We start from the raw sequence: 26,131 nt of genomic DNA, 5'->3' as shown, positions 1-26,131 counted from the left end.
CTCTGGTGTATAGTGGTGGACCCACGTCTCGTCCATAGTTACAAATCTGTCCAAAAAGTCTTGAGTATCGGCTTCATATAGCTCTAGACATTCACGTGAATTAGTACGGTGAGCGATTTTTTGTTCCACTGAAAGAAGCCTCGGGACCCATCTCGCCGACACCTTGGAAAAACCTAATTCGTTGACTATAATATTTTGAGTTCTTTCATAAATTTCCTTCAGTGTCAATCCTTTTTTATGCAGGTATTTAATCACAGCACGCTGCCGTAATTTCTCCATTTTCACGATATCTACCGACACGTAACTTTAAATATGCCGTAAAATTGCTTTTAAATATAGACGCCAATTGAAATTTCGCGGGAAGACAGTTGAATAATGACAGTTCAAAATGGCGGCAGAAAAAAGAAAAAAGTTTTTTTTTAATTGGCTAGGCCGCGAATTTTTCAATCCACCCTCGTATTTTAACAAGCAAATCCTTGAGTGGTGACTAGTATATAGAACTAGCGGGTGCCGTTCAATTTTAATACAAACTTTTAGCATAATTTCATTTAACTACTATTGAAACTCATAATAAAAATTATGTATAAAAACAAAACATATAAAGTTGTTAGTCATACTAATTTAATGACAGAATGCTCTATAATCATAAAAACATTCTTCATAACAATCCTTAGGAATAATTTTACTTGTTATAACATACATTTCGTATAATAATTAAAATATAGTATAAATTTTGACGAATGGTGACATAGTGTTCTATGATATAAATAAATATTATAAGACATTATTACACAAATTGACTAAGTCCCACAGTAAGCTCAATAAGGCTTGTGTTGAGGGTACTTAGACAACGATATATATAATATATAAATATTTATAAATACATAAATACATAGAAAACACCCATGACTCAGGAACAAATATCCATGCTCATCACACGAATACATGCCCTTACCAGGATTTGAACCCGGGACCATCAGCTTCGTAGACAGGGTCACTACCCACTAGGCCAAACCGGTCGTCAAACTATACTTGGTGTCAATCAAACTATAAAATTATACAACAATCTACCTTTTCAACTTCAAAGCTGGTCGCCGTTAGGTACGACGACGAGCGAAGCGAGGAGGAGTGTTAGGTAGAACTGCGACCATATGGGCAGAACCATATGTCTCGGAAATTGTATTTTTGCTTGTTCATTTTCACTAGGCGTTTATATGAAGTTTATCTGAATCCCTTAGGAACCACAGAGGTTCCAACTCACACTGGCCGCTGCTTTGCGGTAAAATGATATATGTCGACAGACGTAAAGTACGGCTGTAGGTCAGTTTGACGCTTAGAAAAATCGACTATGTTCCATGCAAATATAATGTTTAAGTTTTTTTTTTATTAATTAGTAATTCAGTGTGGTTAAACTTTCAGCAAACTCAATCAAATAAATAAAGTTTATGAACGATTTGCCGTGGTTTGATTGTGAAATTTTATGCTGTTGGTTTTCATGAATAAAAAACGTTCTGAGTATAAAATAGTATACAGAGTGAACATTATACTGGTTGCCTGTTATGCAAATACATTACTATGCTACTAAACTATAATTACTATCGAAATTATGCAATTCGTTTTTATTGTATTTGTTTTTATACCAAACCATAATTTCTGCATATCAAAATTATGCAATTCAAATTATGAAAAATGAAATTTCGCAAATTGTTATTATTAAAAACATTACACACCCAGAACTAGCATCGATAGTTGAGTTTATCGATACAGGAACTCCCTACTTGTCAAACAATTTGGCCCCGCGGATTCCTATATCTGGTTATAAATAGCAGCGAGATACCAGGACTTAGTAAAAAAGTACACATAAAAAACCTCCACCTACAACGAAGATTCGTATTTACTATCACAAATTTGAATTAATTAAACAACAACCTGAACGAATTAAAAATTAAAGTTTCTTAATATCAATGGTTGTTTAAAATGCATAACATCATCCCCATATAAAACCTGTTTTGATCAAGAGAAATCAAAATAATATGATCTTAACTATACGTAAAAAGTAATCCCATTTTTTTTCCGGTGTTTGTTGGAACGACTAGCACATCATTTATCCGATACAGTAAAACAAGGTCACTTCGCAAAATACGTTTTAATTTTAAACAATTATGCAACAAAAATATAACACTTGTCCGTTGGCGAACCTTTTACCCTACAGGGTCAATTCACAGAATACGCTTTAATTTTAAACAATTATGCAACAAAAATATATAAATTAAACAGTTTCCCAAACAATATTAAGGTGATTCCTGCTCTCCGCATAAAGGTTATTGAAATATAGAAAAATAAAAAAATCGGGTGAAAAAATTGGCTGAGGAAAAAAAAAGTATAAATGGGGCGAATGAAATGGTGTGATGATTGAAAAAAAAAGTGTATGAAGGAAAACTACTTTTCACGCCGAAAATGTAAAGGCTCGACCATAGAGTATAGTTATTTGTACAACAAGAGAGCAAAGTTTGATTTCTTCGAGTGCTTGTTTTGAGTCCCGTGCAAGCGAAAGATTGTGTAATTTAGAATCTTGAACGTAGTAAGGGACTCAAAAGCGCACGAGATGTAAATAACTTTGATCTCGTGTAGTACACAAAAATTTTCACGTCAGTCAGCCATCAAAAAATACAACCTGAAAAAATGTAACCCAGACGGACGGATCACTATTTCACTCATGTTTTCTGAAAGTATTCTAACAATTAACTATAATTACCGCAATAAAACAAAACGAAAGAAATTTAAAAAAAATAATACGAAAATAATGAATTAACGAACATCAATTGACAGTTCAATCGACAACTTTTTTTTGTAAAAAAAAACTTTGCAAGATCCGGTCCGAATTGCGGATACTACTATTTGTCAACTATAATAGAGATCGTTAAAAGTATTTAAGTAGAATTATTTACTGCGTAACAATTGCGTAAATTTGTATACCATATAATATCACCCCATTTATAAATAACGGAAACTGGCTCAAAATGCTACCGTCAGGATCTAATGTTGGCATGCTTACTGTTTGATGTAATAAACACTCGGACTCCAAGCAATCTGTACAAAAAACTGGTTTGGTCAACAAACAGAAGCTGTCACTCGGTTAGAGCCTCGCGTATTCTGATTTCTGATGCTGCAGCCTCAAAAATACCGCGCTGCTGCCTTTAGGGGAAGTTTTAGGTATCGGGCCACCAAATGTTGGAACAACATACCTCCACCAATCAGAATATTAAAAAGTAAACCTCAATTTAAAATTCAATTACGCCAATACCTATTAGAAACCCAAAAACGAAGTGCCTAAAACTTAACCCCATCTGACCACACCATTACCTGCCGTTACCCATCCACTTGCGCTCTCATCTTATAAATTAATAAGTATAATAACTACGTGTCATATTTTCTTGCAAATATTTACAGTACCTACATACTTACAGTACAAATATATGTAATATGCATATATATTTATACATATAAGTACATTGACTAGCGCTGCACTGGTCGTTTATTAATGTAGGTTTTAAGGTTCTGACGGAAGATCAGCGCTGTGGTCTCCGCAGCATTTATGCTGAGTCAACGCCTATTCTTTACCACAACACATGACTAAAAATAAGACACGTAATACATTGTTATTGATATTAGTGTCAAATTGTATGTTACTTTTTCCTTGTCTCTTGTCAATTTTCTTTTTCTCTTGTTATTTGTTTGTGTCACAAAGCATGTAAGTTGTGGTTGAATAAAGATTTTATCTTATCTTATAAGTTCATTGTTTTGATTGTATAATAAAATACGTAAAATATGGTTTTTTTTATTAAATTTTAAACTTTTATTTCATTAATTAATTATTACGAATGAAGACTCGTAGGGTATTTTGGAACGATGCGGTCTGACTTATTTCAGGGGTCTATTATAAACCGTCAATATACCGTTGAATTACGTATGCACTTTTTTTCTCTTTCTTTTTGCTAATGACGTGAAAGGGATAAAGACAAAAGAATCCGAACTTGTACTAGGCCCCGCACGTTGAAATGACTTTCGAATCTAAAGGTCACTTGAATGTTATTTTGTCTCACTCGGTGAGCAAAATGCGATTTTGCTCACTGTTTTTAAGCAGCAAATTACCCTTGTTCTAGCTGCTGACGTGAAAAAGATATTATCAGAGGTAATTTGACTTATGACAAACTGTGACACTGTAATGGCGGATGGTTTTAAAGTGTGCGTGTAGACGAGTGATACCATGTAAAACATATTCTCCCCGATGTAATAATTATATGACAATTATAATAAAAAAATTGCACTGTTTTATGTTTGACAATAAATATGTACCTGATAATAAATAAATAAATATTATAGGACATTATTACACAAATAAGTCCCACAGTAAGCTCATTAAGGCTTGTGTTGAGGGTACTTAGACAACGATATATATAATATATAAATATTTATAAATACTTAAATACATAGAAAACACCCATGACTCAGGAACAAATATCCATGCTCATCACACGAATAAATGCCCTTACCAGGATTTGAACCCGGGACCATCAGCTTCGTAGGCAGGGTCACTACCCACTAGGCCAAACCGCAAACATTATTTAAAATAATAATATTTGGCGTCGGAATGATACCGGTTCGTTTTTTTTTTAATTTATACATTTAACTTGAAACATATCTTTAAAACATAAGTTAAAAAAATATGTTGCAGATCGGAAAACATGATAAACAATGATCGAAAATTTATAAATATCGATTATTTATAAATGTATAAATAATCCTGAAATATTTTTTAAACAAATATAGATTAAATTTACAAATATCTACGTAGGTATATGCTTTTATAAGTCTAAACACATGCGCACCATAACTACGGACTTAAATTACATGCACCGCGTGCAAACACTTATAAAATCATATTATTTAACATTAGAAGAAATCAATTGTTAAAAGACATTACAAACATACTCATAGGTTTACTATCAAATATTAGTCATAAAAGCGTCTTTATTCTCCTTATTTTCGGGAAATTACGCCATACTGACTTATTTTATAATTCACAATCAATAATTTATCTATTTACCTAAATAATCTCTTATACATAACGATTTAATAAGAAGGGCACCAATTACCCTACTTTCGGGGAACTACTCTATTCAACCTACTGGTCATACTCCTACTCATACTCCTGTTCCGCAGACACTGAAATTGAAATATCGTGATTTTACGTACGATAACATGATAATTGATAAATTTACCTATGAAAAGATATCCGATCTCTTTTTTCATCTGATCTGCATAATTCTTACAACACTTAACCACGCATGTCGGCATATTTTACATTTTTCTTCCTCCAATTTACTCAAATGACATGTCGATCCGACTGACGGCAAATTGGTGGATGAGGGCATAGAGATAACTGTCAATGTCTGTGTGTCACGCGTAAATACTAGAAAATTGGTGGATAATGGAATCCTAGTTGCGTTTTACCGAAATTCCGTCCGCAGTATTATTAGTCCAAGGGCTCGACTATTGGAGCAGTTTTGGAATTTAGAAAATTTATAATTTAAGAAAAATGCGGGTTGCAGACATCTACAGGAATTTAACAAAAGTAAAAAAAAAGGAGCGTAAAAACACAATAAATTGTTAACAATTTGGAGAAGCCAAATCAGAATAAAGAACGGGTTAGGACTTAAAAAAATATAATTTGATTGAATATCGATGAAAACTTGAATTCCGTTGCGAATGAGTTAAATTGAGGTCGGCGCTTAACGGTAGCAAACCCCGATGTTACCTGGCGAGCCTCGTGTTAGACGGACCCGGGTCCTCAGCTGGTGGTCTTGGAGCCCTCCCGGAATTCGGGAATCGACGGGAGGGTCAAAAAATTACGTGCCCCTGAGCCTTGGAGGCAAATACGCCACACGTTATTGCACAAGTTGTTGCTGGTGAAAATTCACGTGGCTAGAACTGACTGAAACGCCCCTGAGTTTCAAAGAGGAAAACCGGCTAGCGGCCGGCGGCGGCGGCTAGAGGAACACAGGATAGCACTATTACGCCACAAACACTCTTTCGGTGGAACTTTACGCAAATATCTTCCAATACTTTTTAATCAACAATAAAAAATGGTAAACAATCAACCAAGTTGACTTTGCTCTTCTACCGCTAATCTTTTTCCGCTACTTTTTTTCCAAAACAAAAACCTCCATTCCATCTTTCGAAAAAACCTTCCAATTTTCTATTCAAAGTCAGCCCCCCCCTCAAAAACAGTTACATTTTCTATTTTCAGCCTGCCATAAATCACATTCAAAATAGGCCAAAAAAGGTAAAACAACCTCATTAACGACCGATTGATACAGCGCCATCTAATCATCAACGCCTGAATTATGAAACCCCATAGAGAGACAACAGAAAGAGAACTGAGCAAGCTGGCAGCTAGCCACTGGAGAAGTTCAAAAATAAACCGACAGATGTTGATTATGTAGCAATTTTGCTACACCGCACAATAAGGCATATTTGTTTTGTTAAAGATATAATTTGAATACTTCATACTACGACTGTGACAACGGGCCGCCATTCGCGAACTAAATAGCTCCGCGGCACAATGTTGACGCCCCGCCCGCTTCGGCATAATGTGTGTGGGGTCATTTTGCAGAGCTAGTTCGTCACCTAATATGTTTATTATTAATCGCTGTATTTATCCATATAAGCATGTGTTTATCGTCGCCTGGTACCCATAGTACAAGCTTTGATCTATGTAAGATGTCTCCTGATATTTATTTATTTACGTCAATAGGGAATATATGTTGGCGTAGCACACAATAATAGCAACATCTTCAGAACACGTTTCGGATTATGTAGATAGATAATATACGTATTATCTATCAATGATACGTCATTGAACGGAAATTTTGCGAGTTTTCTTCTATATGATGTTTCTAGGTCAATTGAGGATCTATTGTACCTATTTGTTGTTACCTAAGAATCTAATGTTGTCTACTTCTTCTAGCAAAGTGCCTGACTCCATTACATTCAAAATTTGTCGGAATTTGTTTATAGTTCCTGAACCGCATCAGTTTAGTTTTTGAAAATGTTACTTTTAAGTTTATCGATGTTAACCATCTGGCAACTGTCTTTACAGTCTTAGTAATATTTGTGCAAAAAGTATTGTCTATTGTTCCACCAAAAAATAAAATTGTTGCGTCGTCAGCAAACATTACACATAATTCCTCGTTTCCTCGATAATATTTAAAAGCTCATTGACATACATAAGGAATAAAAGAGGCCATAAAATACTGCCTTGAGGAACGCCCAGGTTTACAGTTCTATATTATGCTGATTGTCGTTGATCAACGACATCAAAAATATAGCGGGGACAGATTGGATGGAGAAGACAAAATACCGGAATAATTGGAGACAGTTGGACTCCTCCGCCTATACCCAAAAAGGGGCTATGTCAATATATGTATAAAAATGTTTTATATTTTTAACTTTTTGTATGTAAAACCACGTAAAGTCATGGAAATAAAGGCTATATTATTATTCTGATTGTACTTTTTCAACAGTTTTTGTGTCTTTATTATAACTATTGATAACAGTTGGCTATCGATAGATAACATACCTAACTCTAAATACATAGATAACATACTTAATTCAGGAACAAAATATTCGTGATAAAAACATACATATAAATGCCCCTACGGAATTCAAAGGAACCTCCTGAATAAATAAATGAAGATAGGTTGCAGGTAGCTATAACAATGATCAAAAACACAATTTGGGTAAAGATTTCCAGCTTTGGATAGACAGTACTGTACTACCAATTATGTGGTCCATCAAAATGTGATAGATACCTCAATAGCCGGGCAATTCCCTCAAGCACAATACGGCCAGTGTAGACGTGCCTCGCCCGAGGCGGCGCGCGCGTTTTCCTCGCCCGAGCTCGCCGCGTCGTCGGCCGAGGCACGTCTACACTGGCCGTATTGTGCGTGAGGAAATTGCCTCGCGCGTATGCTCGCTCTATGTGGAACCGGCTAGTTCGTAAAAAAAAAAAAAACAAAGTATGCAAATACCTGAATATTCATAGTAGAAATAAGCTCCTGAACCTGCTTCTCCCTAACAGTCTTATTGTTGATCTTCCACGTGCTGGCATCTTGGAGGTTGAAGGTGCGAGTTATTATGACATTTGGTTCATTGGGCTCACGGTGCAACTCTATCTCAATTGTGGCCTCCTGGCATCCACTGCGGACATATTCCGAGATCTGAAAAATTCAAATAAATGTGACATTAGGTTAGGCTCACATAATATATCTGGAGAAAGTAAGGTACAAGCTTCTCCCCGCGATTTCGTCTGCGTGGAATGATGATGATGATGGAGAAAAACATTCCTAAGGCCTTCTCTGGGTCGCAAACTAAGAGGTAGTAGACAGACAGAGCGACAATCACATTTATATTAAGGGTTGTAGGTGTTTTTTGTCTTAGTTTTTTTAAGTTATACACAACTACAGATTGGATGTGGGAGAAACCATTTGGAGTATGTATTGAGATTTCAAACATTATAATTAATATAACAAATAACAAAATATCACAAAATGTGAAATTCCAAGTACTTTAAGTTCCCTCAACTACTCACAGGTCTCATCGTCAGAAGTGTCAGAACTGGATTTCGAGGAAGTTTTTTCAAATAATAAAAAATGCAAATCTGTTCAGAAAAGCCAAGAGTTATAAAATAAGAAACATTTAAAAGCAAGGAAATAATTCAACTGAATTAAGAAATGCTTTCATGACTAACTTATTTCTTAATGCTATGCCTAATCACTAATACTACCTTATAAAACAAATCCCCTGCCGAGTCTGTCTGTATATATGTATGTTCTCGATAAACTTTAAAACTATTGATGCCGTTTTCACCTATCAATAGAGTGATTCTTGAGGAAGGTTTAGGTGTATAATTTGTTAAGGTTTTATGTAACCCTTGCAAACCTGGGGCGGGTTGATAATTGATGTTATAGGTAAAATCATATCAGGATTACATAACATATTAAAGTTTCAGAGTACATAGACTCCTTTAATGAAACATTGAATAAACTAGAAGTTAATTTTGGCAAATTTGAAACTGATAGTCCTGGGTTCAAATCCCGGTAGGGGCATTTATATGTGTAATGAGTAGGCTTCGGACTTTTGGATGCTCGCCGTGGTTTTAGAATCTACGGAGTCGCCATTATGTTATATTTTTTCGAAGTCAAAGTGTAAAAATATAATTTTATATTAGATGATCATTTGTCATGATTTATGCTGCTATATCGGTAATAAACACGTTATTATGACTGCAATTAATTTTATCATAAATGTACCTATACTATTATCATACACACAAGTCACTGTTCAAAGTTCACAGCTGACGCGATATGCATTATATATGATTTATTTATTTATGCATCCTCTTTGAAACTTGTGACAGATTACTGACATCTATTTTACAAAAAAAAACACTTGAGTAATAAATTGAAGACGGTTTAAGCAATTTCTGATATAATTAAAAAAGAATAGTTACACGTCTTGCAAAATTGAGTCTTGGTTAGAGCCGTATAAGGAGTTAAAATATTATGAAGAAAAGTCTTGTATATTTTGTTCTTTATGTAATGTATATTTCAAAGCAGATTTAAAAAAATGTATATTCCATCAAAATAACTGTCATGAAAATAGCTTGTTGTTAGATCTTTTTTTTTATACTACGTCGGTGGCAAACAAGCATACGGCCCGCCTGATGGTAAGCAGTCTCCGTAGCTTATGTACGCCTGCAACTCCAGAGGAGTTACATGCGCGTTGCCGACCCTAAACCCGCCCCCCCCCCCCCTCATTGAGCTCTGGCAACCTTACTCACCAGCAGGAACACAACACTATGAGTAGGGTCTAGTGTTATTTGGCTGCTGTTTTCTGTAAGGTGGAGGTACTTCCCCAGTTGGGCTCTGCTCTAGATCTGGAATGACATCCACTGGCTGTGCCCACTACACAACGCGAGATGACATTCACAATGCCCATACCTCTCTTTTGGACGTAGTTTAAGGACGTACCCGGGTCCAAACTTTGACTTTGACTTCGAAAAAAATATTGTAACATAGTGGCGACTCCATAGATTCTAGAACCACGGTGAGCATCCAAAAGTTCTAATCCTAGTGATGAGAACAGATATTTGTTCCTGATTCATGGGCATTATATGTTGTCATTTATTCTTTATTCAGGCAAACACTAAGTATAAGTTTACAGCTACAGCCAAGACACTTATACTGTTAATACTTATGTAGTCAGAACATAAAATTAGTAAACTTGTATTACACACATTATACACTTTTAGAACTATCTCTAGAATTAAACATACATATATTACATTATACATTTATATACCTATTATATATATTGTTGTCTGACTACCTACGACACAAGGCTTCTTGAGCTTACTGTGGGACTTAGACAATTTGTGTAAGAATGTCCTTATAATATTTATTTATTTATATTTTATTTGTACATTTTTTTGTGTTACATCAATTGCAATTATACGCATCACAAAAAGGGATGGAACAAGTGTCCTCCGGTATGTGACTGCGGTCTTGAAGAACAAACTACCCAGCACATTATTGAATGATGCTCACAGAGACGTTTCCAAGGCAGCCCGGAGGACCTCTATACCAATTTGACACCGGACGCGATTGGTTGGCTTTGCGGCCTGGACCGACTTGTAATAAATAGTCTATTAGTATAATATATTGCCTACAATGTTACACCATATGCTTTAAATAAATGTTACATCTATTTTTCAAGGACTCAAGGTCATACCAACTGCTTTTGATGTTATTTACCAAAACATTTAAGAAGTAACAAGTATTAGATTATGAGACCAAGTAATGCTTGCATCCTTTGTTCAAATAATTTTTGTTACATGAGACCTAGAGTTGTGCTGTTCTCATGAATGTCCCGTTTCCTATAGGAAATATTTTCGAGCAAGGACATTTACCATACAAAACAGAGACTGTTCTTGAGAAAGGCACAACTCTACTGAGACTCCATAACTAACATGACTGCAGCACATGTAAAAACTGGTAGGTCTAACATATTGATTGAATAAATGTAATTTAATAAAACAGATGAACATAGCAGGGAGCAGACCACGCCAAACTTAATAATTTTTAATAATTAGCAAACCTATCATACTTTGGGTGAGAGAATCACACGGTACCTATGTAGCAATCACTTTTACAAATACTAGTCAGATCATTTTATAGCATTATTATTTATTTTATTATATTATTTATTATACAACCTATTTGTGTTCTCTATCCTTATGCGTCTATTAATTTTTTGTAAATTGTATGTCACTAACCTAAATTATTTTTAAGATTTGTTGTACTCTACTAACACTCCTTGGACCTGACAGATTCGAAATAAATAAATAATTGAAATTGATAAATCAATTATTTATTTAACCCATTCAGGGCCCGTGACTCAGCGTATGGGTCATGTTCAAACAGTCGCGCAGGGCCCGTGACTCACATGTGAGTCGTGAATAAATTCTGATTTAAACATAAACAAAACGTAATATGACGAAATAATATAAGTATAATTTGAGCTAACAACCATCTTTATAAGGCATGTTGAAAAACATAATTGTAAACGTTTTTTTTTAGTAAAACAGGGTCTAGAATATTCAAGTTTGGTTTACTGGAAGTGTAATATAGTAAATATTCTGAAATTCGAGATACATACGTGTCCCAAGCAAATGGATAAATCTACATTTCAAAAATATCAAAAATATATTTATGCCTGAAGTTATTGACATGACTCAAGGTATGGGTCACCGTGGCCTGGCGCTAATTGTAAAAACTACACATATCTTCATAGCACGCAAAAATAAACTTTATAACTTAGTTTTAAAGCTTATTTCATGACGAAACTCGTTGCAAATTGTACCTTTTTACAATGGATTACTGTTTGGATGGTAGCAAGCAACATTTCTAAGGACCATTTCATTATAAAAACAGGGCGGCTTAAACAGTCACGATTTATTCGTTGGTGACTTTATGCTCCTCTCTGTGCTCTTCAGTGATTTCGTATTTTGTGATTTTTGTGACCTTGGCTATGGATACCCGGAATTTGAACCCTCCTGACCTCCTGACAAATTGTGCTATGAACTGGATTTTTCTGAACCCTATAATTATATGAAAATAACAGCGCCCTCTTGACAATGATCATCTATTTCTGATCAGGCTTTAAAATGTTCATTCTTAGTTTCTTACAAATATCAACAAATTAGTAAATATATATATATATATATATATATTTTAATATGAACAGTAAACAGTTGGTTAGTAAAAATGTTGCATAATATTGTCCAACGGACCGGATTCATAAGCGGCAACGTTTTAGCTGAAAACGGTTTGTATGGTGGCCCGGCGTGTTGTGTACGCTTCGTGGTTCGTGGCCATGAATGGGTTAACAAGGGGTCAGATTTTACCTTCTTTGCCCTTCCAATGACGCTGGTTTTCCCGCAAAGTCCCAGAATAATGGCGCAAACAAACGTCGATTTTCCAGTTCCATTTGGACCAATGATCAAATTCAGAGACGGGCCCGGGAACAACTCGACTTCCTTATACGTCCTGAAAATATGATATTTTTGTCAGAAAAAGCTACACAACGGAACATTGCTCATAAACACGGAAATGGCGCGTAAAGTTTTCTATAATTACACTTACACGAAGTTTTGTAGGGCTATTCTGTAAATGGAGCCGGCTTTAGCGGCCTTGTTGTGGGCTTTTTTAGGCATATTTTACTGTTTAAGTAGCATAATATAAGCACCAAAGCTCGGGAATCCTATTGTAACAATCCACTCAAATAAATTTCTGAGAACTCGTCAAAAATTGACTTGTTTGACAGTTGGAGTTATGTTACCAGTAAAATAATAAATTAACGATACTTTCGTTAACGTTACTGAAATCCGTTATTATTGTTATTATTATTTGTGTCTCTTACAAATTCTCGGGACCATGGGGTCCCGGGCATTTGGAAGGCGTGCGTGGGGCCGAAGCCAACACGTAGAGGCCCCTTGTAATAAGACACTTTACTCTAAAAGTAATGTGACACCAACCGACGATTATCCCTGTTTGCACTATAGTAGTGCACCCAAGGATAAGCCCCGGTTAGTGTAGGACTATTGTAAGAAAAAGGTAGAAAGAGAAACCGGGCTATTGGGTTGAGTAGCTAGTGGACTGGTGACCGAGACTATGGAGGAGACTATGGCTCCTGCCCTGATCATATGTTAAAAAACACGAAAAAATTGACAGGTGGTGACTCGCTAACTCACAATATGGGTCCCCGAAAACGGCCGGTCGCACAGAGCGACAAGGAGACAACATTGCGTGAGTGGCTCAGGGTGTGAAGAGGTGTGCGCCACTTTCTACCCAGTGGCTGTAAGCAGCCTGGACTGGACGTCGTTCGATACCCCTCGTCAGGGGGGTATGAGGGGCCGCTTCCGCCTTTCGGCTGCGGCGGCTGTCGCGGGCAAGGTCAATTGGCCGTCATTTGGGGGACGGTGTGTGTGGCTGGTGTGGGCCAGCTCTTCGCTGCCGATCGTTATCCAACCCTACGACCCCTAGCCTGGTGATACCGTTTGTGCGGGGCCAAGGCCGCCTTGATGTCCTCCGTGATTGTTGCTGCTGCTGTGTTGACCTCTTCTGCGGTCGAGATGGGACCTGTACGGGGTGTATAGTGTTTACCATGGCTTCTGAGAAAGCCGTCCAGTCGTAGCGGCGTCCAGGCCCTCTGGTGAGTCTCGTTGTCGGCTGGTCTGCGATGGTCAGGAGCACCGGCCTGTGGTCGGAGGAGAGATCATGGAATACCTCGTGCCGCATAAGGGCATTGACTCCGCGAGAGATCGCAAAGTCGATGGTGGTGCCTCTGTTGTAAACATCGGAGTCGTGGTAGTGGGTGGGCTCGTACGGCCCGGCCGCTACGAGATCCAGGCCCTCCACGATCCGGTAGATGGTGTTTCCCGGTTAGGAGTGCGCGGAGGGATTCCAAGCGGGATGCTCGGCGTTGAAGTCCCCAGCCAGGAAGATCGGCACGGGGGAGTCCACCAGTAGCTGCTTTAGGTCGGCTTGCATCTCTGCCGTCCGGCAGTGACCGCAGGGCCTGTAGATAGCAAACAAGCGCAGATTATGTCTTTGCAGTTTGATATCTACCCCTAGTGCAGAGAATGATGATGGCTGCTGTATGTCCACCGGTTGGTGGATGATAGTCCTCTTTATAAGGATTGCGAGGCCTCGGTATGGGGCCCCGTCGTCGGGCCTTCTTTGGTCGAAGCGGTGCACTATGTAGCCGCTGGCTGTGAGCGTCATTGACGGTTTCAGCTTCGTCTCGCTGATCAGCATGATGTCGATGTCCTGTCTGTGGAGAAAAGTGCGGATATCATTAATTTTACCATTTAATGTCTGCGCGTTCCAGTATACAACTCTTAAATCTTTCTCTTTAAGGCCGTACATTAGTGCAGCTGGCGAATATCTTTCGTTATTGCTGAGAGGGGTGGGCTAAGTATGGGTATTAGCCAGACTTAGACAGAGACTTAATCGCTAGTACAAACTCTTCCAGCGCTGGTTTCAAGGACTCAGTTACCGCGGTTTGCACCGCGGTCACTATGTCCTTGTGCAGCGCTGTGACGTCGAGCGCGGGGGGCGCTGCGGGTAGCGTCGTTCTGGGCTCTGCTTGCGGCTTCCTCTGCTGCTGCTGTTGTGTGGAAGACTCTACTACCAAGTTTGGGGAGACCGAGACCCTTGTGTCAGGGTCTCGTTGCTGCTGGCGGTGGGTGGGTGGGCGGCGGGTGTGGGAGCGTGTACCCGCACGCCAATTCCTCAGCTCTATGAGGTACGCGGGGCACTGCCTGTGGTTGGCAGGGTGGTCCCCGAAGCAGTTGCAGCATGTGGCTGGTTCCTCCTTCGGTCTCGTGCACTCGTTCGAGGGGTGGTCTAGCGCGCACTTGACGCACCGGACCGCCCTGTGGCACCCGTGGGCAGGGATCGGAACCGGTTTTTTGCAAAAACATCGATATAACCATGTATTTCGGTTTATTTTATACTCTAAATGTAGGACTCAGTTGTGTTTTCAGATAACGACTTCGTATTATTAGATTGCCTAATTAGAAATGAAGTAATTAACAAAGAACGAAAAAATACCGTTTTCGTTCCCATACAAAAAATACCGGTTTCCGATCCCTGCCCGTGGGATGAGTGCCTGAACCCTTGGCACCGGTGGCATTGCGGTGGCCCGGGCTTATCTCTCCAAGGTTCAACACGAACCTTGGTGTTGATGCCGGCTAGGTCAGGGAGGTCCAGGAAGCCTGGGTTCTCACGTACCGTCCTGGCGAGCTCCACGAAGAATACGCTGCTTCCTCGTCCTCTACCTGGGGATATAAGTTTTGCGTGTTTTTTTTTTTTCATTTATTTTTCAAAGGCACATAATTATACATAATCAATTTTAAAGTTACTCGCCAAACTGCTTATGCGGTTTGTTGGCGAGACAGCGCTCATTTTTTACATTTTTATGCACCTAAAAAGGTACCGTACTTAACCCCTTACCGCATATGTGTGATACGATATACCCCTTTTCAGCGCATGCGTCCTTGACGTCCTGCACCGTTGTTGTCGGCGGAAGGCCGCGGATAGCGGCCTTCACTGGTATGGCGGACCTCTCCGCGTGCTCGACGAACTCGAGCTTGTGGTGTAGATCCCGCTGCTCCGTGAGGTACTTGATGACCCCAATGTATTCTACCCCGGACCTGGGGTAGAATCGGACGCCTTTTGGGCCGACGGTCTCGGTTCTGGCCGAGAACCCGAGCCGCTTGTAGATGGCCTGCCCGTACTGGTGCCAGTCCGGGAAGTTCTCGACCAGGATCTGGGGCGGCTTGTGCTTGGCCGGTTGGCCTAGTATCCTCTTGTCGCTGGCTGGTGCGCCTGTGGACGAAGAGAAAGCGGTGTTAGCCTTTTTGGGCTTTGGTGGCGGCGATTTAATCATAATCATAATCATTTATTTGCACATAAAAAGGGTTTACATAAAAGGTGTTACAAAAGTTACATGTCCTAGCCTTTTTAGCCGTTTTTGTCAGCATGCAAATGGGTCCTTATAATACATAAAATTTGTACTACATGAGACTACCTTAAATTAACTTAATTACTAAACTAGATTACTTAAATTAAACTAAAATAGAATAAACAATAAGTCAATTTTGCAGTGTACAGTGCCAGCAATAGATAATAAAATAATTAAGTATGTAATGTCATGGTATAGAGTATAAATAATATAAATTTTACTAATATGAATTTTATACATTACTATGCGCAATAAATTCCTTAATAGAGTAGAATGTTTTTTCCAGTAGCCATTTAAAAAGCGCTCTTTTAAATTAGTATATGGCAGATCTTTTATATAGTCTGGTAGCTTATTGTATATGGCGACACCCATTGAGTAACAGTTTTTCTTAAAAGCAGCAGTTTTTTGCTCTTTAGGTACAACAAGCCTGTTTGTATTCCTAGTGTTTCTAGGAAACACCTCCTTTGCTGTCTTAAACAAGTTCATATTCAGTTTTACAAATTTAGAGACTTCAAACCAAGGCCTGTCGACTTCCTTAGAAAGACATGACGCTTCATAATTGCGCATGTGTGGTCTGACCTCCTGGAAATAGATACCAGTTATTAATATAAAAATATTTTGTTACAGCAACATTGCTCCTATCTGACTTTGTCTATTCAACTTTGGGAACAAATAAAATCATTTTTATCAAATATTTTGATTTATGTCACACTACCATATGTAAATTATTATTATTTTATATAAATTATTACCTATTTCAGTTTGTCTTTGTCTATGTTCATAAAATCTATGGAGGTCAGAGGCACATATACCCTCCATAAAGCCTTGTACTTGGGTCTGGCCGGTTAGAACATAGACAAAAGTCTGCAATGTCAATGCTGTCAAAGTCATTGACGCAAAACTATTTTCATTTTCAAAACTATCAGTTTTCATATAAAATGATTAAATAACGATTTATGTTCTTGAAATAGATTTATTGATTAATTTTTAAAATTAAAAATCCACCGCACAGTATCTCCGCTCAGACTCGGTTAAAGTTTAATCCATTGTACTAAACTAAGAAACAACAATTATTTCAAGGTAAGAAATATTTTAATCTATAAATATAATAAGTGTACTATTGCCAAATTCAAATACATAAATTTAATCTTACCACCCTCTTCAAGTCGCACGGCCGCCCTATCGCGTCCAAAATTACAATCTAAATTCATCATAGATGTAAATTCGAACATTGTTTTAGCTGGCAATTTAGAACTCTGGTAGCTATTAGCAAGGTTAGTAATTAGGGACATAGGTTATAGTATTGTTTAAAATGTGACTGTTTTGTTTTAGAGGGTGAACGTGAGCAAAAAATCCTTGGGCATCATATCATTTCCTTGGAAAGGCTCAAAATCAAAAGGCACGGATCCGCCACATAATTGTTTATTTATATATTTATATTTATTTATTCCTTAAATTAACACTTTGCCACTTTAACACACAAATTGTGACTAGTTGTAGTTTCCCGGTGACCATCAACAAGACCGCTGCACTGAGCTGTGGAGCAGAAAGTGTCCGACAATCGGATAGATGTAATAACAACTTTGCCTGTCATATATTCATGTATTTTTAGTTTTTTTGGGCTGATATATGTGATATGATTACAAGTTACACTAATTGCAATTGTGGAGTAAAATCAGATGTGCCAAAGATCATGTTTTAGATATATAAAAAGCTATATTAAATGCAATAAACAGTATATGTATATATATATAATTGTTTTTATCGTGAAGATTTTAATGACTTCTATTTATTGTTATGAAGGTGATCTGGGAATTAAAACATGCGCTAAAAATAGGCGAACTAAACATAAATAACGCCTTAAAAAAATCAAAAGATAATCACACGCACAGGATAGGTTAACTATTTGGTACCCACATCAATAATGAACCGAAATTACCGACCTGTGGTCTCATTGAATAAAATTCATATAGGTATGTAGATATTATATGAAAGTGTCACAGTTAGTTCAACAAGCCCCGTCCGATACATAAATTTGTATAGAAAATGACTTTTTTCCTGCCTATTGTATGTTTTTCGAACGAATTAAGCTCTTTTGATCCTAATATATAGGAATAAAAATATTTATAACTTGATAATAAACTGTATTGTTACCTTTTATATTGAAAAAACTTTAAAATATAGATATCATTATCTCTTAGGATAAAAGATGCCTGTGATTTTGATTAATATGTAACATAATATTTTTTTATTTGATAAATACTAATTTAAAAACCTCACCCCAACAAAACAAAAAATGAAAAAATACAAAAAGAAATTCCGTCGCTGGGATTCGAACCCAGAACCACTAGCTAGAACTGGATCACTACCTACCAAAACCCGCCAGGCTAAACCGGTTGTCAATTTTAGTACTGAGATACAAAGAGAGCGCCACTAGTATAAACGAACTTTTGAAAGGGGCATTTTTTTGTATGGAGTTAGCGTTCTTCTCCTAGTGAGTATTATATTCTTTGCTTCAAACACATAGAGACAGGGTAGAGGCAGAATATTTAATTCCGAGAAAAGAGGTTTACAAGAAGTCATTGGGCACACTCCACGTATGGCACGAATACATTTTTTTTGGCAGATGAAAGCCCTTTGAACATCAACCCCGTTTCCCCACACGATCAGTCCATACCGAAGCACTGATTCCACGTACCCGTGATAGGCTATTACTTAATGCTGTTTTTTGATCTGCCGTTGCGCGCAGTCTGTTCATTACAAAAACAAATCGATTAATTTTGTTACATACATGTTCAATATGTCCATTCCATTTTAAATCCGTATCAACAATCAAGCCCAAGAATTTAATTACATTTGCATTTTCCAAGGTATGACCACTATAATTAATATTCAATGTCCAATTTAAATTATTAAAATTCATATAATTAGTCTTAGATAAATTTACTTGCATATTATTATATTGCATCCAGTTAATTACGGCAGCTATGGTGTTGTTTACATTAATTTCATGATCTAATATAGATTCAATCTTATTATTTGTGACAATAATCGAGATGTCGTCGGCGAACGGAATACATTCATGGGAAGTCACTTTCGGTAAATCGTTAATATAGGCCAAAAATAGTAGTGGGCCTAAAACACTCCCCTGAGGAACTCCATAATGGTTGAATTTATAGTCAGATTGGTATACCTCTGTTTCCTGTAAACCATTTACGCACTTAATTTCTACACATTGCTGTCTATTTTCCAGATAAGATCTTAGCCATTGCAATGCTTGTCCTCTGATGCCGTAGCACTCTAGTTTTGCCAAAAGTAACTCATGTGCAACAAAGTCAAATGCCTTGGACATATCGAAGAATAGGACGGTAGTATATATGCCTGCGGTCGTCGCAGTGAGTAGAAATTTCGCTTGCTAAGTTAAAAACTGCAAGTGCAGTAGATTTCGATTTTTGAAAACCATGTTGTTCCGGTGCAATAACGTTGAATTTAGGAAAGAATTCACTTATCCTTAAATACATTGATTGCTTTCTCAAATACTTTAGAAATAATAGGAAGTATCGTAATGGGGCGGTAATTCCCAATATCCTGTCTTTCTCCATTTTTGTACATGGGGATGACAGCGGCCTTTTTTAATTTTGAAGGTAAAATTCCTGCCTCTAGGGAACAATTAATTAAATATGTTAAGATAGGAACTAGTTCAGAACAGCATTTCTTGATAATACATGTTGCCATACCATCGTAGCCCTCTGTATTTGAATTTTTTAGTGAGGTAATGATTTCGTGTACCTCTTTTTCAGAAAAAGGTTTCAGAAATATTGAATTATTTACTTTATTTCCATTAAGCGTGTTTAAAGTTTTATAATTCAATTTGTTAGAGGTTTCAATATAAAAATTATTAAATGTGTTAGCAATATTAGTTGGGTCAGTGATAGTTAGATTACTATACTTAATGGTATCAATATACTGGTCAAAATTAGAATATTCTGCCTCATTTTTTATGATTTTCCAAGATGCCCTGCATATGTTTTTACTGTTTGAAACAAATTTTTTATTTACATTCTTTTGGGCGTGTGAAATACAACGCCTCAATAATTTAGAATAGGCAATGTATTTATTTTTGTTTTCAATTGACTTTTCCCTATAGAAAGCAAATCTTAACTGTCTTTTTCTTTTTGTGCTAATCTTTAGGCCAGTAGTTTGAGCGGCCATGAGTCACCACGTGACAAGTCGAGGCACGAAAAATCGCCACGTGCTAGGCTCTCATCGACGGCTGTCTGCTCCGGCTCCCCGTCCTCGGGCGTCCCAGAGCCGCATTGGTCCACCGCGTTTATGCCTTCGCTAGGACTCTCCACGGAGTCTACGATGTCAATGTGCTCTTCCGAGTCACTAGTTGACATCGTTGACCCCGTGTAGCTTCCACGCGCCGGCAAACGCTTTGGCCCTTTGCATTCCGGTTCGTGCTCTGAATCGGCGAGCAGGAGCAGGCCAGTGTCCGGGAGCTTTATCACCCCTAGCGAAGTCGTCGTTGTGGCTGCATCCTCCTCCGTTGTGGCCTTCGCCGCCTTGGTTGGCGTCCTTTGGATGAACATCGTGGGGTGTGTGTGTGTGTGGTATCGGCGGGTTGACCTGTAAATTAACACAGCGAAAGCACGAGACAAGACAGCACTATGTTGGGACTGGGCTATAGTGCCCCGTTCGTGGTTTGGGTTGTCACCGTTAGGTATCCACCAGCAAACGGCCACTACGAAAGTGGTATTTCAACACTGGGGGCCACTGGTTTGTACAAACACTGAAGTTAACACAAGACAACTTGTGAGTTGGATAGGGTGCGTATGTCTCGAGAGCTAGCTCAAGCGCGTGCGGTCTCTTCAACATCACGGTTGCGACTGATGTAAGCAGCCACTGTGCCAACTCGCGTCTTATGAATATTTCACTTCCACCCTGCGAGCATATAGCTCTGACAACCCACTCTGGACGGTCGGTAAAGGCAAATCAGAGGTGAGATTCCTGCGGCCCCTGCTCAGTGTTCACTCCAGCCGGCCAATCAAGGCAAGCCGGAGAGAGGGGCCTGACCGACTCTCGGGGGTATCTTCCCATATAAGCCACAAAGCCTACAATACAAGCAGTTGGTAACAGATCCGTTAAAACTATTTCTCATATTTAGGTTGCTGTAGCTAAATTGGCAAATTCCAAACCTTTATAGTGTCGCTTAATAATTTGAAAAAGTATTTTGTACTCTGCAAAAGAATATTGTGCCGTAATAATACATTATTGTCGAGGCTTGAAAATAGCCACTTGATAGCTGAGGATTCGTTTTAAACGGCCTTGGGAATCCGTTTAATTGAATCCGAAGCCAGCAAGGGCAGCAAGTAGCCATGTAGTCTAGCTGAGTCATATATAGTGTTTTTCTCAAAAATGGTGCAAGAAATATAAATACAATAGGAATATTTCACAGAAGCAACGTGTACGTATATATTTTCACAGAAAAAAAATTAAGAGAGTTCCTTTGCCGCCTTTTTTTAAATTAAAATACATAAGTATATTTTTTTGCTGAAAATACGCCAACCTAGGAAAAAGTGAATGAAAATAATTATTGACGCCAAATTTTTTTTTCTATGAGGCAGGTTGTTGGATTTGCCGATCCTTCATACAGAGCCGAATATTTTTTTATGTCAATTTTTCTTTTCTTCTACGTTTTCCTAATCAGGACACGATACTGAATATGCCCTTAAACGGATCCTCACTATTTTTGTTTCATTCTGTATATAGTCTGTAAAGTCATTTCCAGTAGAAAAAAGCGGCAGATTTAATCGTCCCATAGAAAATTTGGATTTCGCAGTTTTTTCTTCTGGCAAAGTTGTTTGTTTTGTTACAACTTGTATAAAGAAATGTGAATGTTTGGGTAATTGTATGTAATTTTTTGTCAAACTAATAGGTACCTAGTTAAATCCAAATAATTATATTTCGCCAAATTATGCGTTATTGATATTTACATTTAAGAAATCTAAATTGGTCGATTCTCTCTAAGTTAACATAAAAAATAGGCTGGTTTCAATTTATATCATGAAATATAAAACGGCTTAAGGAACCGTAGAATATTAGTAGAACAGAACTGGCCATAAAAACGATACAATAATAACGTTTTAACGGTTTTTTCTAATAATTCTAGCAACACTGACACAAAAATTGATGAATCTTAACAAACCTTCTCCGGACGATGTGCTTGTCGCTCCATTGCGAGGATCCGCGTCTGTTCTAATTTTGAATCGTATATTTGTGTATGAAAATAATACGACAACAGTATTTTCTTGAAGGAATATACTGTTAATTAACTTTAATTAAATTCACCGTGAATATTCCACGTGTTTCTAGTGTTACGCGTACTGAAACAGTGTTATTTTTCCTTCTTGCTAAGACACAGAGGGTATTCATGTTTATAAAAATATTGATTTGTAGCATATCGTTTTTTAACATATCTATTGTGTCTTGAAACTTTAGGTGAAATGTAGGTAATCGCTGAGCGTACGTGCAGCGTGAAATAATTATGAAAATGCAACAGTTGTTGGGGGATCGTAATGGCGCTTTCTTGGATGTGATTCGTTATTGTGTTTGATCGTGTTTTCTGTGTTTTTGTTGTGTTATTTTGACTATGGAAGGAACCACGGAGAAGGATTGTTCGCCTCTATGGAGCCTGTACCAGCAGATTGTGTCGGACATGAAGGTAGGTCATTGTTTTCAATAGTTTTTAGTTACATCGTGCGTCGCTTAGTTTCGCCTGGACCGGTCGCCCCAGATGTCCATGCCCCGCTAAACCGTTCGAATCGAACGGAATTATGTTTATCAGTTGCTCTTGATACGGCTTGTAACCATCAATTATTTTCACCTGCATTTGTGGCATAGTTTCAGCTGGATAACAAAGACTCATGTGCAGTGACTTATAAGCCACTTAAAAACTTCTTAAGATGAACTAACAATAAACTCTGTTGTTTTGATTCTAAACCGAACAGAGTTTAACTAATTTCCTTGTATGCTACATCCAAATGAATGAAATGAATCACATGCCTACAAACAAAAAGAAACAAAACAGCACCTACAATGTTTGATGGTATATGTTATAGAACTTTACAAAGTATTATTCTAAATAATAACAACAAATTATTCAATAAATCCTAATCCTGTAAAATTATTTCATCATTACTAAAATTAATTCCTAACAGTGCATTCTACAACTCATGTTACAACTGATTTGCATTAAGTCTGTTGCTTACACAATAAAATATGCGTAGGATGATGCAATGGTCAATCTGTTGAATACACTAACCCATTAGGTTGACTTTATTTGTATGTATACATAGCTAATAGACTAGATTTTTTAAAATACTTAGTCTCCTTTGTGTCCTGCTGCTGCACAAGGCCTCCTCTGTTTCATCACTTGTCACAGTTCATTGTAGGTACCTATGCTCCTTAATGTTACAAAGTGGTCCTAGGTTGTCCAGACATATCTTTTTTGGCCTGTCTCTTTTCTGGCCATCCTTTAGAGTCCCTTTAGTAGTCACTTTGGCCCAACAATCATTCATTTGGCACATGTCCAGCAATTATTTGCCAAATAGTAATTGTGATGTAACAGGTAGGTACAGAACTGAAATGTCTGTCAATATAGAAAGTAAAATTACTCAAAGTACTATGTATACCGCATATTGTTCGGTACGCAACTCTGGCAACTCTGTACTCTTAACTTCCATGCAGGAGTTATTAGTTATTTATATTTAATAATACATGTTTAACACCAGAAGGTAAATAAATTATATCAAATGAAACATGATTAACCAATGATTTTCCAATTTGAGAGGTTTTAAAATATATAAACATGTTGTACCTTACTTAATGCAATTCAAGAAAAAAGGAATGAATATTCAGAACACAACTTCATGAGATCAGACTGTTTGCCCCAGGACATTAGAAGGATACCTAAATAGTTAACTGACAGTAATAGGTTATAGGAACCAGCTACTATACAGATTTATTTCGAGAAAAAAAGAACAACTAGGTATAGAAGACCTTAAGCTAATGACCAGAAGACCTTAAACTCACAATTTTACACAACATTTGTTATTCACGGTACTTACGAGCCCTAATGCATACCGGTCGTCTAATCACACTTTAAAGTACTGTACTTATTTCAAAGACCGGTATTTAAAAAAACCCTGGTTGACTTTGATGATTACTCGAATAATATATTACATACAAATTCATTAAAACCAGTTTAATGTTGCATTGTACAAAGTGTAAAAATGTTATTTACTTTAATATAATTATGTCATTAACATTAAACTTTCGCAATCAAAAAATTACGTCTAGTGCATATGTGAGGCAAAACAGATCGTCTATTTGAGATAAACAATTTTTTTTAAACTTAAATATCATAAAATAATATTTCTAATTAAGAGGAATGGGGACGGACCCTTCTCCATACAAACGTAGTCCCCATTTTCCTCTCTTCATATCATATGTCCTAACCATCTAAATCCTCCTGAATTTTGAAGTTGAAGTTAAGTTAATATTTTTTTTCCTACCAGACGAACTCATTTGTATTAGGGATCGTAATCGTAATATTCGTAATAGCTTTGAAAGTTAACTACGACGTTGCTCGAAGACGACTCTCGTGGTCTGAAAGAAAGACTAGCTAACGGCATCAACATCAGCATTATAGATGTGTGAGCTTTTCAAACTACCCGCACTTGGTCTTGATTATCATCTTGACAGTTTTGTGTGACAACTCTAGTGTGCAAAGCGTTACGTGTAGAACGCGTACGCATTCATGCAAAAGAAAACATTTCGAAATCGATCTAATAGTGTCCAAGTAATCCTCCTCCTTTTATGAAGTCGCATAAAAAAACGCGAAATTCAAAAATACTAGGGTAGATTACCAATACCATTGCTACTACTTTTTTTTTTTTGCCGCCTTTTTTGTTGAAAATTTGATTTGCCGACTGATTTTTGAGTTTCACTGAACATACCTACATGGGGATCAAATCATTAGCTCTATCATTGGCCTTTGTTTGATCTGTAGGTACTGAACGTGTAGATCAAGCCCTACGAATCTAATGAGTGACTCATAAGGACTTCTTATTTTTATTGTCTAATGTGCGTGCAATTTAATTAATCCTGCACTGCAAGATCTTTGTTGCAAATAAAATAATGTAGGTAATATACTGTAATGTGTCGTGGAACAGATTTTTTACAGTTACAACACAGTTATAGGTAGGTTGTGTTCAATGTGTAATTAATATTGCATGATATACGCCTTTAGTTTAAAATATGTAATAAATCCGTCATATGATGTATCATTATTCCATCAACATCGGTTCTGTGTTTGCTGTTACAACTAAGTTACAAGCACCGGTTGCGCTAAATAAACATTTTATGTAATTAAGTGCACTACGAACAATTAGAGGTTTTAATTAATAGCTATCTAAGTAGGTTGTATAACTTGTTCTTTAATTCCTGATATCTTAACTTGTTTAGAGATAATTAAACACTAATATTTTTAAGGTTCTCAATCTCTGTAAAACCTGATGTTACCATCTGGTTAGTAGCGCCGGCCCGAGCACTTGATCAAGGTAGAGCGAGATTGAGTTTTGGCGCCCTTGTTTAAACTTTTTTACCCAAATTACACTCTTATAAAAAAAATAAAAACACGCCAAGAGCATGGCGCACCAGAAACCAAAGTTGTTATTTTCATTTTTTTTTAATGAAATTGTTTTCGCCCATCAGCACTGTTATAGTAACTTTTGAATTTGGGGCAGTTTAGCATTAAATGATTTTTATTCGAAAAAAATGTATGGAGTAGGAACAAAAAAACAATTTATTTCAAATATCGCAAAACAAACCGTAATATCCTCGCAGATTTTTAGGGTTATATTACGAATAATTTGTGATTTTTGTCCTACTACATATTTCCGTCATAGGTGCGTAT

At 37.3% G+C, this 26,131-nt stretch overlaps 2 protein-coding genes across 5 annotated transcripts in view; one reads left to right on the top strand and one right to left on the bottom strand.

The window, feature by feature from the left end:
* The window catches only part of LOC133516204 (structural maintenance of chromosomes protein 5), a 42,706-nt gene extending 29,719 nt beyond the window's left edge, over positions 1–12,987 (bottom strand). The window contains exons 1-3 of the mRNA XM_061849001.1: positions 12,768–12,987; positions 12,530–12,671; positions 8,094–8,282 (exon numbers count right to left, since the gene is read on the bottom strand). Of these exons, the coding sequence (XP_061704985.1) occupies positions 8,094–8,282; positions 12,530–12,671; positions 12,768–12,838 (402 nt within the window). The 5' untranslated portion in view covers positions 12,839–12,987. The remainder of the gene's footprint in view (positions 1–8,093; positions 8,283–12,529; positions 12,672–12,767) is intronic.
* Positions 12,988–22,022: 9,035 nt separating this feature from the next.
* Positions 22,023–26,131, top strand: part of LOC133516185 (protein MTSS 1) — a 293,191-nt gene continuing 289,082 nt past the window's right edge. The window contains exon 1 of one of the 4 annotated variants that reach the window (XM_061848970.1): positions 22,023–22,876. In XM_061848970.1, the coding sequence (XP_061704954.1) occupies positions 22,805–22,876 (72 nt within the window). In that variant the 5' untranslated portion in view covers positions 22,023–22,804. The remainder of the gene's footprint in view (positions 22,877–26,131) is intronic. The other 3 variants (XM_061848971.1, XM_061848972.1, XM_061848973.1) reach the window with 3 other exon arrangements.

The sequence above is a fragment of the Cydia pomonella genome, chromosome 3 (genome assembly GCF_033807575.1).
Source record: "Cydia pomonella isolate Wapato2018A chromosome 3, ilCydPomo1, whole genome shotgun sequence".
Lineage (NCBI taxonomy): Eukaryota > Metazoa > Arthropoda > Insecta > Lepidoptera > Tortricidae > Cydia > Cydia pomonella.
The sequence above is the reverse complement of the archived record's forward strand: the minus strand, read 5'-3'. Positions and strand labels throughout refer to the sequence as shown.